At 49.3% G+C, this 13,322-nt stretch overlaps 5 protein-coding genes across 5 annotated transcripts; all 5 read left to right on the forward strand.

The window, feature by feature from the left end:
• Positions 1-542: 542 nt before the first annotated feature.
• On the forward strand, positions 543-2,003 carry NECHADRAFT_98052 (uncharacterized protein; the record flags this gene model as incomplete). Its single annotated transcript, XM_003043486.1, has 2 exons — positions 543-617; positions 675-2,003. 2 exons carry the CDS (start codon positions 543-545, stop codon positions 2,001-2,003), a joined length of 1,404 nt encoding a protein of 467 aa, XP_003043532.1.
• Positions 2,004-2,800: 797 nt separating this feature from the next.
• Positions 2,801-3,521, forward strand: NECHADRAFT_88272 (uncharacterized protein; the record flags this gene model as incomplete). The annotated part of the gene is made up of 3 exons (XM_003043487.1): positions 2,801-2,908; positions 2,982-3,114; positions 3,169-3,521. The coding sequence occupies 3 exons, from the start codon at positions 2,801-2,803 to the stop codon at positions 3,519-3,521; spliced, it is 594 nt and encodes a 197-aa protein (XP_003043533.1).
• Positions 3,522-4,150: 629 nt separating this feature from the next.
• On the forward strand, positions 4,151-4,597 carry NECHADRAFT_88273 (uncharacterized protein; the record flags this gene model as incomplete). The annotated part of the gene is made up of 1 exon (XM_003043488.1): positions 4,151-4,597. One exon carries the CDS (start codon positions 4,151-4,153, stop codon positions 4,595-4,597), a length of 447 nt encoding a protein of 148 aa, XP_003043534.1.
• Positions 4,598-6,954: 2,357 nt separating this feature from the next.
• On the forward strand, positions 6,955-7,707 carry NECHADRAFT_88274 (uncharacterized protein; the record flags this gene model as incomplete). Its single annotated transcript, XM_003043489.1, has 2 exons — positions 6,955-7,135; positions 7,184-7,707. The coding sequence occupies 2 exons, from the start codon at positions 6,955-6,957 to the stop codon at positions 7,705-7,707; spliced, it is 705 nt and encodes a 234-aa protein (XP_003043535.1).
• A 2,836-nt stretch (positions 7,708-10,543) lies between these two features.
• NECHADRAFT_54874 (uncharacterized protein) lies at positions 10,544-12,043 on the forward strand (the record flags this gene model as incomplete). The annotated part of the gene is made up of 2 exons (XM_003043490.1): positions 10,544-10,712; positions 11,814-12,043. Coding segments are annotated over 2 exons (399 nt in total), but the record flags the coding sequence as incomplete, so codon positions are not given.
• Positions 12,044-13,322: the final 1,279 nt, after the last annotated feature.

A 13,322-nucleotide genomic window follows, 5' to 3' on the forward strand; every position in this document is an offset into this window, starting at 1 on the left:
CCCCTGACTTCCGGGCGGATACACTCCATGATGTGACAAAAGTTGGGTCTCGTCATCACAAACACTCCACTGCCCAGTTTTCGATACCCCAATGCCCCATGGGGAGCTGTTCCGGGGTAAGAGCGCCCAGCATGGTCCGCTGATCCTATACTGTGAAGAAATATCGTCTTGGCTTTGATTGGTTCGCCCTGAGGGAATTGATAGGCAGCGGGCTTCAGACATCAGACGCTTCGGCCTTTAACCACCATGGATCAACCCCGAGGACTATTCTACGACTACGTACCCGGTGAAGCTTTGGTAGGTATGGAGGAACTATTTAAACTCGTCGAGCTGCAGGAGACTCGCCGGAATATGACTTAGCACTCGATTCTCCAGCCACTTCCCCCTGATCTGATTCCCAGACTTCTTCACTAGTATCTGATTACAGCTTTAAGCCAAGTTGTTCACCCTTCCATAAATCTGGTCCTCGCGGCTGGAGCAAGTCTCGACCCCAGATCAAAATCCCTCAAGTCAGAAAGCCCGATCGAATCGAACAAATCACAATGTCTACCCCAAACGAGTCCATCAAAACGAGCCCTGTCGAAAAGGATGCCAACCTCGACCGCAAACACTCCGACGTAGAAAAAGCCGCCCATGACTCTGGCCATGAAACAGGCACCGACTTCGATATCAAGCCCGCCGCGAGTGAAGAAGTTGGCGGTGTCTTTGGTGGTGAGGGAGGCAAGAACTTCCGAGTCATGGGCCGCAAGAGCACCCTTTTCGCCCTTCTCACCAACCAATTCGGCATCGCCGCTCTTGGATTGCCCTCCGCCTACCGCGATATCGGAATTGTCCCCGGAATTATCGTAACTTGGGGAACAGCATTGCTGGCTTGGTACACAGGCTACGAGTTTTGGCGATTTTACTGCCGTCATCCTCACTGCGTAACTGTCATCGACATGGCCAGGACCGCAGGTGGCCGGTTTTGGGAAGTAATCGTGGGCATCGCGTTTGTGATCCAGCTCAACATGTGCTGCGCTTCAGCTTCGGTCACGCTTTCTATCGGTTTCAACTCGATCGGCGACCATTCCATGTGCACAGTGGGCTTCATTGGCATCGCCTGTCTCATCTCCTACCTCCTATGCATCCCGCGAACGATGAAGTTCGTGGCGCAGAGCGGCTTGCCCTGCATGATCAGCATCATCGCAGCCGTTTTGATCACCATGATCAGCATTGGTGTTTCGAAGCCAAACCTAGCCGAAGATGGCTGGAAGCCAGATCTGAAGGTCGCGAACAACCCAGGTTTCAAGACAATTTTCAATGCGGTTCTCAAGATTGTGTGGGCATTCGCGGGTCACCACGCCTATGTCTCGTATATGGCCGAGATGCGCGACCCCGTCAAGGATTTTCCCTGGGCTCTCAGCTGGCTGGGTATCATCGGCGCCAGCTTCTACACGTTCTTAGCTGTTGGCATTTACTGTCTTTCTGGAGAGTACACAACTTCTCCCGCCCTCGGCGCAGCGCCTAGAATCGCGGCCAAGGCAGCTTATGGGATCGTTATTCCGGCTATTGTCACTGCCGCTCTCGCCAACGGCCACATCGGCATTAAATACGTTTTTGTCGTTGTGATGCGCAAGATGAACGCCCTCAACGAAATCACGGCAAACACCCCCAAGTCCTGGGGCGTATGGGTCACCATCGCAACAGTCTTCTGGATCGTCGCCTTCATCATCTCCAACGCCATCCCGATCTTCGACTCTCTGGTCTCTATCCAGTCAGCTACTACCTACGCCTGGTTCTCGTTTGGAATTGCCAGTGTCCTTTGGTTCAGCTGGAACAAGGGCAACTACTTCAAGAGCCCCAAGCAGATCGCTTTCTTCTGCTTGAATGTTTCCATTGTCGGTTGGGCGTTTTTTCTCAACGGCTGTGGTCTTTGGTCTTCTATCACTCAGATGCTGGACATCTTTGCTAGTGACAAGGGCGTCAACGGCAGTTTCAGCTGCGGTGACAACTCGGCCCTGTAAATACCTCTGACCAGTTTCACATGAAGAAGGACAGTTGGATGCATCTGTGTTGCATGGCGGATGAGTTTTGGTTACGATTTCATACCTGTATATTTTGCAGTTTTTGCACTCCTGTCTACACCAAATAAACTACGTGGTTCCACTTCTCCTGGCCCTTGCTGTGTGCGTGATCTGTGACGTGAGGGTGTTGGCATTGGGCATGGAACAGAGGATTGAGCTTTGATCTCTAACCAGAATCTCTTTCCGTCATCAAGCTCCGCGGTATAAGTGACACCATACAAATGGAAGCGATTTACGCAAGTGGACACATACTGGTGGTTCTATGGATTCCAGAATTTGTGCTCCTGCTGGAATTCAGGCTACCGTGCTGATCTCGAAAACAATTTCGTGATGAGACGCCAGTTGGAAAGATAAGTAGGAGTATCATCGTGTGTGCGGCATGACTCAAGTTGAGCTCAGTCTATTTGTGCAGCTTCTTATAGACGGGAGGATCTTGAATGCAACTTCTGCTGCATCTCTATTCGCCGCCTGCTAACAGTCCAATCTCCAACAATAAGCGAGCTTCCGGATCAAGACAAGCCTGGAAAGCTGTCGCACGATTTAAGTGGCACAGGATATTTATAAAATCAGACGCTAGACGGTTTAGGCAATGGCCGAATTGCTGCAAAGTCGCGTTATAGCACGCGTGGCTGAGACCTCTAAACCCTCATTTTCGACAACCATCATCTCTCTTGGTCATCCCTTCTTTCATCAATCACTTGCTGTTGTCGCTCGCTCTTAGCTCACCAGCAATAATCATGGCGCCATTTTTCAGCTGGCTGATGCTTTTCAGCCTCTTGGGGGTTGGTCATGCCTCGGCCCAAAGATTCAACCAGGAAGAGCAAAATCGGAATGCAGACTGTGACGTGAGTAACCCTTGGTGACGTGTCATCATCCTCAACTTTAGTCTAGAAAGAGTACTCAATTCATATTCTCTAGAATGGCTGCTTCTTTGGTAGCTTCCCGGGGGGCTCTTGTACGAATGACGCAGCGTGCATGTGCACGCAGCAAGAGTACCGCGAGAGATACTTTTGTTGCATGGCAGAGAAGTGTGCAGCTTCAGTATTGCCTGGTAAGCGTCATTGGCTTGTTACTCATTGCTGGATAACAACTAATCAAATTGTAGACTCTATCCAAAGGCAAACGCTAGAGTGTGAAGCCAGAAACATGGAATTCACCTTTGACGTGGAAAAAGTCTGCGGCATCAAGCTCACCACCACCTCTTCTGCTGTCTCGTTCACTGCACCTTTTAGGGTCTCTTCTACAGTCATTAGTGGCTCCGATGAGTCTTCAACTACATCTACCCTGGCTTCAACAGCATCAACGCCCGAAACCACCACCGACGCGTCTTCTGCTGGCACCTCTGAGGCAAGTTCTGCGGGAAATTCTGCGCCAACTACGAATAGCGGGTTGCAATTGAAAGCCATGGTGAATGGTATTGCGATAACTGCTGCCTTGTCAGGAATAATGCTCTGGTAATATGATGCCATCATCTCATGTCTATGTCTGATAGCTCTAATTTGAAAGGAAATCAATCTTCGATCTTCTGGCTCAGTTAACCCATCAAGGGCCGGGCTACAGCTATAAGAACGCATTGGAAATTAATCTCCACATTGTTAAAACCGCCATCCTTGCTGGGATCTAGAATATCTAATTTCTTCTCGATGAAATGCCACTGCACGAGAAACCACCTATTTAAGGCTAAACCTATATCGGGGTCTAGTCTTTCGCTGATAGGAAGCAGCCTCAAGCCCTAGGTATGAAGTAACTCAGCATGACTGGTCGTCTAAGTTGGGAGAAAGAATCCCTCTCAAGCGTATTCCAATCAAAGAGGGCTACCTTTTAACGAAGCCTTAAGAGGACCTTTATTTAATGATAACGTTCACGTATGAACAAAATTCACACGACGCCTTGGCGATATGCATGTATCAGTTGTGGCTTCATACAGCAAATTACAAACATCACCAATCAGCTGCCTCACGAACGCCACCATACAGGTACCTAACATTCCCCTCACAAATATTAGGCAGCAATAAGAAATATTGTTGAAATATCACCAAAGCGCCCATCCCTTTCAACAACCTGTCAGTTGTGTTGCTTGCCCCATCATGGCACGGAGAAACCTAGCCGATTGTCCGCCGACAGACACCACTGAAGAAGATGAGCGTCAACCTGAGACATCTGGAGATAATGATGCACGTTTCCAGGCCCAAGAAGAGATTCTCCATGGCGGAGATAAGGGCCTTGCCATTCCAAAAACCACCACACAGTCCACTGCTGCCGAAAATTCGGTACATCTGGAACAAACACTTCAACCCTATGGTGATGAGATAAGCTCCAACGTGAGATCAGCGAGTCAGGGGGAAGCTTCAGATACCGATGGAAAATATTCACCCGAGAATACTGGGCTGGAAGTATCCGCCGGCGTCGAAACTGCAAGTCATTCAAACGGAAACGCAACCGGCGGGGGTCAGGAATTGTCTCAACTAGGAGCTATCATCCTTGCCAAGATCAGACAACGATTCCTTTTTATGTTACCATCCAGGACCACCTAATGGGCACCCCCACCTAATGGACCACCAAAATTTCGAGCCTCCCATACAAAATCCAAATTTTAATATCCGCAAAAACAGTCCCGATTCTCCATTAATAAACGAGGCTTTGAAGAAAGTTTATAGAAAATTGTTTAAATTTCACTCTCTGCGTGGTTTTTTAACCTCCCGACCGCTCCGTATGCGCTAGCAGTGCTTTATTACGACTATAAAGTCCTCACTTTCGTCCTCTGACCTAATACCCACCTCAATTACCGACTCGACCTCCTTATCTACATCCACCTCTATTTCTGCTTCCTTTGAGTTAGGATAAACTTCTCTAGTCGCTAGAGCCTCCGCTAGAGCCATAAATCGTCGGTTCGGGTTCGGTACCGCCTTTCTTTTCTTCCCTCGCCGCAGCTAGGCTATTTACTCCTCGAGGCCAATAATCCGCGTATTCTAAACGGCAACCTTTATCTCTAAAGCTTCTAGTCCCTTTGCGATCTTACTATACTTCTACCGGGTCGGACGACTTCGGTATTTAGCTATATCTCTTACCTAGCGGCTTATTTTCGGGGTATTATCTAAGTGCAGTTGAGGAGGGCTAGGCATCTTAAACTATTCTACCACTTTTTCTTTATCCGGTTAAATTTCCGGGTATATTAGAGCTTTATGACGGTTAATAGGCTAATTTCCAGTAAACCTCTAGCCGGATAAGATAATATCCTTCCTTATGCCCGCCTCCCTGGCTTTCGCGTATGCCCGGATAAAGTGGACTTTGTCAACCGGCGCAGAATCAGTCAAACTAGCTAGCTTTTAGAGTTCTTTCTGATACGTACCTTTAATAATATTAAAAATTCTATTATCTAACGGCTATAAACCATAGGAATAATATGCTAGTAGGTAATAGCAGTAAACGTTATTTAGAAAGCACGTCGCTATCTATTCGTCCTAGCTGCTCGTTAGCGACCCTATAGCCGGCAATTATGCGGCGAAAACACCTAAAGGCTCACCTATGTATAGCTCCCATGACCGTCAAGGATAATTAGTCTCGCATCCGATGCATCACGAGGCTCTATTTAAGGTAGATAGATATCTTTCAGCCACTCGAGAGCTATATAGTTATCGGTCTAGCCGTTAGGCGATGTGATATAGTGCCAATCGGCTATTAATTTAAACTCGTCTAGAAACTACTATTTCTATAGCTCCTTTCCTTTAAAGATAATCCCTGGTTTTAAAGCGCGGCTAATTGCGGTAACGGCCTCGATAAATAAGGTCCACTTGCGCGACTAGGAGCCCTTTAATATCGCCTTCTTCTTCGGGTTAGAGCTCCCGATTACGAGGCCGTCTAGGCCTCATAGATAACTACTTAGCTATTCCCTATAAAAACCCATAGAGTACTTATAGAATACTTACCGAAACCCGCTATTATACCGCCCTCGTCTACGTTAACCGTATTCTTAGGCTTAATCCAGCTATACTTATTCTCCCTAATATCAAAGTACTAATTAACCGCCTTCGGAGTAAACCCGTTAAATCTAGCGGCTTCCTAATATTTTCTAAGCTTAGTAGATAGTTTTAGGTAATATTAGATGAACCTCGTAGTCTAGTACTTGCCTAAAGGCTTATTATCGCCTTATTATTTAAGGATAGCCTCGATATAGGCGCGGAGCTAGCTATGCGAGGGAGCATAGCCTAGAGATTCTTATCGCAGTACCTAATGAATAAGGGTCTCTTCTTAGCTCTTTAAAAGACGCTAGTGGGCCTAGATTCGTTTATTCTTACTCGCTTAACCGGAAAGTCGCCTAAAAAGGGTCAACCGAGGGACTCTACGTTTCTCGGCCGCCCCCGTCTATAATAGGCCTCTATTAGTAATATCGAGTATAGCCTTAGCTATATCATCTTCGGTATAAATACGGCGAACCATTAGGAAAGGAGTTCCGATAAGAAAATTAGGTAAAAATTCGGCTTAAGTAGATAGAGTCGCGTAGGGTAGATAAGGAGAAATGCGAAAAATTTCAAAGGGCTAGAGAACTAGGCCACGAGGCGGAACGGGAAAAAGTCAAGCCGATAATAAAATTTCATAAAAACTACTATATAACATAGGTATAGGTTTATGAGTATCTTCGTTCTTAGCTAAATGCGATATACTTGAAAATTCGGATTTTATATGGGAAGATTGAAATTTTGGTGGTCCATTAGGTGGGGGTGCCCATTAGGTGGTCCTGGATGGTAATGAAGATCATGGTTGGGAACATGGAGCTGAGTCTAGTCCTTTTTAAGAAGTTGTAAGAGATGGGGCACAACGACCACGGGTATAAACCCAAGCATGGTCGTTGGTATCCATTCAAGACTATCTCAAACACCAAAAATCGGCAAATATGACTCTCCGACTTTCTACCAGAATCTCCATTAAGTGGGCCGACGATGCCCCTTCCGAGCCTACCGATACCGTTGTACTAAGTGTCGGCGATTATTTCATGGATTTGCGCATCACCAAAGCAGATCAGTCTATCGACTGGGCATTTGCTGGAACCAGGGAGATCCTATCACGGGATCCTCGTAAGTCGCAAGTCGATTCAATTATCAGGCGTCTCTAAGAATGTTCAGTGCACTGCAGATGGAATCATACCATCGACTCCAGACTCTCCTTTGACCCGGACGAAGGAAAGTTTCAGCCACTTGCAAATGGCGACGACCTCGAGACCGGATCTATGCCCTGCGTTGAGAAAGGGAACCAAGTCACGCCTTACGAAGAAGTCTGGCGAGAGCTCCAGCCCAACCATGGAATGAACCGCGGTTGGATCTTGCAAGGAAAAGCAGATGGCGATGATGTCTTCCTCGGCCAGTATGGTGGCATATACCTTGCTATGCGTCAAAACAAGGAGGGCGTGTTCAGCGTTGTAAAGGAAAAGTTGACCAACGTCCAAGGTCGGCTGCAGTGGAAGAGTGCGTATCAATCGGGTGACCTGAAGCTTACGTCACTCTCAAGCATGGGCGTAATCTCTCCGCCTGAAGAAGAGAAGTGGAGGATCGGTGGCAGGGCAGTATTCGATGGTCAGGCATACCTGGTTCGCGCGTTGGAGACTCATGGGAAGGAAAAGGCTGTCAAGACACGAAGATCACGACTATAGAGGGTAGAGACTCCCTACTACGAAAGATGTATATTATTGTAGAAGAAAATAATATAGTAGACTTGACTAAGACTATAACTAAGTACATACTTATGTGCTTAAAGATACCGTATAAAAGACTAAAATATATATTGATATTCATTATTTGTCAATCTAAGCTTGAAATTTACCACTGATTTTAGCGCCGTTAACCTGCAGCCATATCACATACTCTAGCGAATCATCCAAGGCAAAGAGCCGCTGAGAACTTCTAAATGCTGCAGGCTGGACGGTTCTGATCAGCCACGCATGTATGCGTAGCAAATAATATGCTGGGCTGATACTGCTTACCCCTCCTGTGAGGCGGGGGAGGGCTTGATGTCTGCTATTTAAACGCTCTCAGACCTCAGCCGTTTCCCTCTACTAATCCTATCACTCCTGATACCTCCCACCAACACATTTGAGCGCAATATTTTCCGCCATTGTAAGAGACCCGGCCGTCGGGAAATGACACATCAATAACTAAAGAAGAGAGAGGTACAATTATCACGCCTCCCGAGCCCCGACTTTAAACAGCACCCGACGCTTGGGCCTCGATTTTGATTCAATTTTCCGAAGCTCATGGAAGTGGCCAGCTTAGCGACCGGACTCTCTGGTTACCTGCATCTTCTCGAGCGGACCCTGCAAGATGTCAGAGAGGTGTCGGTAGCCATCACCAGGTTGCGCCGTGAGGCCCATAGCCTTCCACCAGAGTATGAACAGTTAGATTATGAGTAAGTATGACTGATTTATGAAACTCGAGAACTAGCTGCTTATGCTTTTGTGCAGGTTCACCAATCTCTGTTCGCTTCTTGAGACACTGTGCAGCAACGCGCGTCTCTTAGAACTTCTGCAGCATGAGTTGATGCACCCTCTTCTTGAGCTTGTCGAAAGAACCATAGCAGTTGTTGATCATACGCGCGAGATCACCTCCTCTACCGCCTCGTTCAGCTTGTCATTCGGAAGACGGCGACTCGGCCAACGCTTTCCACCGAGATCTTCTGTACAAGAACTACTCGTTAGGATTGGGATCCTGAATGTGCAATACAATCGATTCATATCTGTATCGGAAGTGAAACACGTGTAAGTTCTCTTCCCACCTTGCTCCCGCGGAGGCAAGTACTTACAAGGTACAACCCAGTAGCGGCTTGGTCCGATTGCTTGAAAGGACCACTCTCGACCACCTCGAGGGTTTCGAAACGATCCTCGATTGGATCAGTGGGCTAAATTTCGCCGCCGATCAAGTATCTCTCACTGAGCTTCGTGTGCCAGGAACAGGGCAGTGGTTTCTCACCTCAGCGACAGTTCAGATTTGGGTGGAAAAGTACAATGGACAGACTTATCAACCCGTTCTGCTTTGTCAAGGGATGCCTGGAGCTGGCAAGACAGTGCTTACAGCCGTCTTGGTCGAGCTCCTCGCTAATTCCAGCCAAGACGGCCAAGAGCATGGCCTTGCCTACACCTACTGCTCCGAGCGCAAGAACCACTCGTCTCATGCACTTCTCTCAAGTCTTGTGAAGCAGCTGTGTCGCGGGAGGAAGGAGCAGCAAGTTATGGCCCGCCTGCGATCTCTTCACGATGTTCATCAGCCCCGGGGCTCAGTTCCCTCGAGCTTGGAGGTTTCCGAGCTCCTAGAATACGTCGTCACGCTGTATCCTCACGTCTATCTTGTCGCAGACGGCCTGGACGAAATGCCGATGGATGAGAGAGGCCCATTCCTCCGAGCACTTGGGCTGCTCTGCCGACGTCAAAAGCATGTCAGGTTCCTAGCAATGGCTCGGCGGGGCATCGAGTATCAATTCAAGGAGCACTTCGACAATTATGTTACCAAGGCCATCTCAGCGACCGAAGAGGACATCAGAACCTACGTCCAGCATCAACTATCGAATCACCGCCGCCTTCCCGAGCAATTGCTGGCGCGACAAGACGAAGTCACAGCGAAAATTGTGGCTTCGGCCGGCGAAATGTGAGAATTTCTTCCTCTTTATCTTCTCGTTATCCTCCTGGCTTGCTTTCTCTTTCCGCCCCTGATCCTCTGTTTGTCAAGTCCTTTTGTTTCCTTTACCTAGTTCCTGTTAAGATCCTCCCTGCCGCCTTCCCCCCAACTAAAGCCTACAACAGGTTTCTTTTCGCAGTACTTTCTGTGCGACATCTTCTCGAAGCTCCAACACTTGCACAGGCGTTACGCGCCATCTCGCGCCGCCCTCCGGAAATCGATGCCGTTTGGGATCAAGCAACTAGTTGGGTCGCGGCTCAGCCAAAGTCTGTCACCAAGTACAAGTTCGTGCTCTTGAGCTGGCTTGTTTATGCAACACGGTCACTCACCACGATCGAGCTCCAGCATGCCATCGCCATCCAAGAGGAAGGCAGAGACCCGGAGGAAGACGATCTCCCAGACATGGATAACTTGCTGTCAGAATTCAGAGGAATCGTGAGCGACGAAGGAAATGGATTTCCCCGAGTTGCCCACCAATCTGCTTTGGAATACTTTATCGCAAAAGAGAAGGATTATTTTCCCGACGCTGAGCAGAAAGTTCTCAAGACTTGCATCACCGCCCTCTCGTCACCGTCATTTGAACAGGGACCTTGTTTAACAGACGAGGCATTTGGTGCTCGGGTCTCACAGCACCCGTTCTACGATTACGCTGCCAAAAATTGGGGGAGGCATGCTTCAAACTTGGCGTCTTCGGACGGCTTCCTCTTAAGCTTTCTCCGTGACCACTACAAGCGGTCTGCGTCGGTCCAAGCATTAATGGCGTTCGGAGGTCAGCCAGGATACAGCCAAAACGTGCCGAAACTCTGGACGGCCACTCACATGATGGCGTATTTTGGGCTTCACGACGCGTTGAAGAAATACGCCCCAGAAGGCGGAGACGAAGAGAAAAATGCCAGGGACTCGCACGGCCGTACCCCTCTGAGTTGGGCAGCGGCTAGGGGGTACCTCGATGTGGCAAAGCTGTTGATTTCTTTCAATATCGTCGACTCTGGTCTTCTAGATCATACAGGCCGAGCTCCGATGTGGTATGCGGCGCGCGATGACCGTAAAGATGTCCTTGAACTCCTCCTTGAAGACATGTCCAGCTCTGAAGATGGACCCCTTGGTGAGCAGGTGTTCAAATCTGTACTCGTGGCTGCAGAAAACGGGCACGAAAAGAGCTTAGAAGTCCTATTAAAGACGAAGCACGTTGAGCCGAATATGAAAGACGATAGAGGAAGGACACCGCTGTGGATTGCCGCCAACAACGGGCACGTGAGGGCTTCCATTGTCGCTTTGCGGTCGGGCGCGAAACTGAGCGAACCGGACAATGACGGCAACCGTCCTCTGTCGCGTGCGGTTGCGCGTGGCCACCTTGCAGTTGTCAAATTGTTCCTTGACAATGAGTCAGTGACCCTAACTGGGGAGGGCGAAAGGTCGCTTATTCAACTGGCTGCGGACAACGGCCACGATAAGGTCGTCGCTCTTCTGATCCAGAAGTCAGGCGATGCAGGCGAGAAGGCTAATATCTGGAAATGGGCAGTCGACACAAAGTCGTGGCCAGTTCTCGGGCTGCTTGTTGACAGAGACAGCTTCGTCGACCAGAATGTCGGCGATGGTCAGACTATATTGACCCTGGCGTCACAAATGGGCCAAGAGTCGGTAGTGGAGCGAATTCTAGGTCTTCATCCACAGAAGATGAACGAGCAGGACATGAACGGCCGCCTTCCGCTCTCGCTGGCGGTAGAGTTTGGTCAGACTTCTGTTGTCAAGGTGCTCGTCCAAAAGTTCAAGGCGGACCTGAATCAGAAGGATGCCAGCAACGAGGTGCCCATCTTACTGGCTGTTAGAAGCAACAAACCTGACATTTTAAGTCTCCTACTTGACTGCGGCGCAGCTGCCCCGGCATCCGCAGGCGGCAGGACACTTCTCTCCTTGGTGGCAGAGAACGGCAGTCGAGAAATAGCCCAGAACCTCGTCAAACGCCCTGGGGTGGACCTCAACGCTGGAGACGACACGCAACGGACCCCTTTATCGTGGGCTGCTGGTTATGGGAATGACGAGTTCATGCGATGCCTTCTCGAACAAGATGGCATCTTGGTCAATGAACCAGACGTAAACTCGTGGACGCCCTTGTTCTGGGCCGTAAAGAATGGCTGCGCCGCGGCTGCGGCTCTTCTCATCGACAAAGTCGAAAACATCAATCACGCAGACAAAGATGGACGCACTGCGCTTCACGAGGCAGTCATGAATGGAAAAGAAAACCTAGTATCTATGTTCCTGGGAAAATCCACCATCAGAGCCGACATGCGTGACAAAGACGACAAGACGCCTCTCCTCATGGCACTCGAAGGTGCCGACACTCGCCAGGAGTTGATCCGGAAGCTCGCGCCAAAGGACACGGTCACTCTGCACATCATGGCAAATCATAACAGACATGAACTCGTTGCGCCGCTAGCTAATGCAGGATACGATCTCAACAAGCTCGACTTTCGGACTGGCAGGCCGATACAGGAAGCAATCCGCAAGGGTAACACAGACTTTTTGGAGGCTCTCATCGCCGCTGGAGCAGACACGAAGGAGCCGGACTTCGATGGGCTGACGCCATTGCGACTTGCAATTCATCAACGCAAAGACACATTAGTAAAGACTTTGCTGAAGTGTCAAGGAACGATGATGGGCGTCTTGGCAGAGGAGCTACGAGATATTTTCAAGCTCCCCGAGCCTCCTGCGCAACGGCCAACTATTAATCGAACGCTAGGCATCAAGCCGAGTGATTCTTTCATTCTGGCCATCACAGAGTCCACGGAGAAGGGCCACATGGTCGAAGCAATCAAACTCAGCGCCGTGGAATCAACCTGGTGGCCTGCAAAGTCGAATGCCTCGATGGGCAGGCGTTTGTGGTAGGGGCCTATAAGTACCCCTTGAGCATCATGGAATGAAAAGAAAGACTAATCATAACTTTGATTTGACGTTGAAATAGCCATCTCGATCACGATCCCGGATGGTTGAAGACGAAGCATCCCGGCTCCGATGGGCTCGAATGGGGCACTGAGGTCAAGTCGGCAGACACCGATCGAGTCTTCTTTGCAGAGGCCTGGTTTACGGCCCGGCCAGGTATCGACCAGCGGACGCTCCCTACGTGGAAATGCAGGATCGGCTGGACGGTTTCTTTCACGGAGGGTGCGTCCAAGCCAAAGTTGACCACGCGCGACCACTTCAGTATGCTGCCCTATGGCTGGCTCCCAGAGGATGGAATCGACTTTTTCCAGCTCTTCATTCAGCACCTGGAAAAGACGTGGCATACCATCTGCGACAAGGCGCACTATGACCTGCTTGAACTTGTGCGTTGTCCTACGTGTTGCTGACAGAGCTTGAAAACGGTAACCAGGTTGCTGACTTTCCATCTCGAACAGAGGAGAACCATCTTGAGAAAACGAGGGCACGATAATAAGCTCATCAATCGACTTCTCGACCACGCAAACATGTGGGCAGAGCTGAGGCATACACTCCGACTGCAGGTTTCCAACTCAAGAAAATTCAACGAGGAGTACTGCAAGAGGTTCTTGGAGCAGCCGGACCCGAGGCTGGAGGCTACGATTGAGGGCCTTGAGATGTCGGT

This window comes from Fusarium vanettenii (assembly GCF_000151355.1).
Source record: "Fusarium vanettenii 77-13-4 chromosome 13 genomic scaffold NECHAsca_28_chr13_5_0, whole genome shotgun sequence".
NCBI lineage: Eukaryota > Fungi > Ascomycota > Sordariomycetes > Hypocreales > Nectriaceae > Fusarium > Fusarium vanettenii.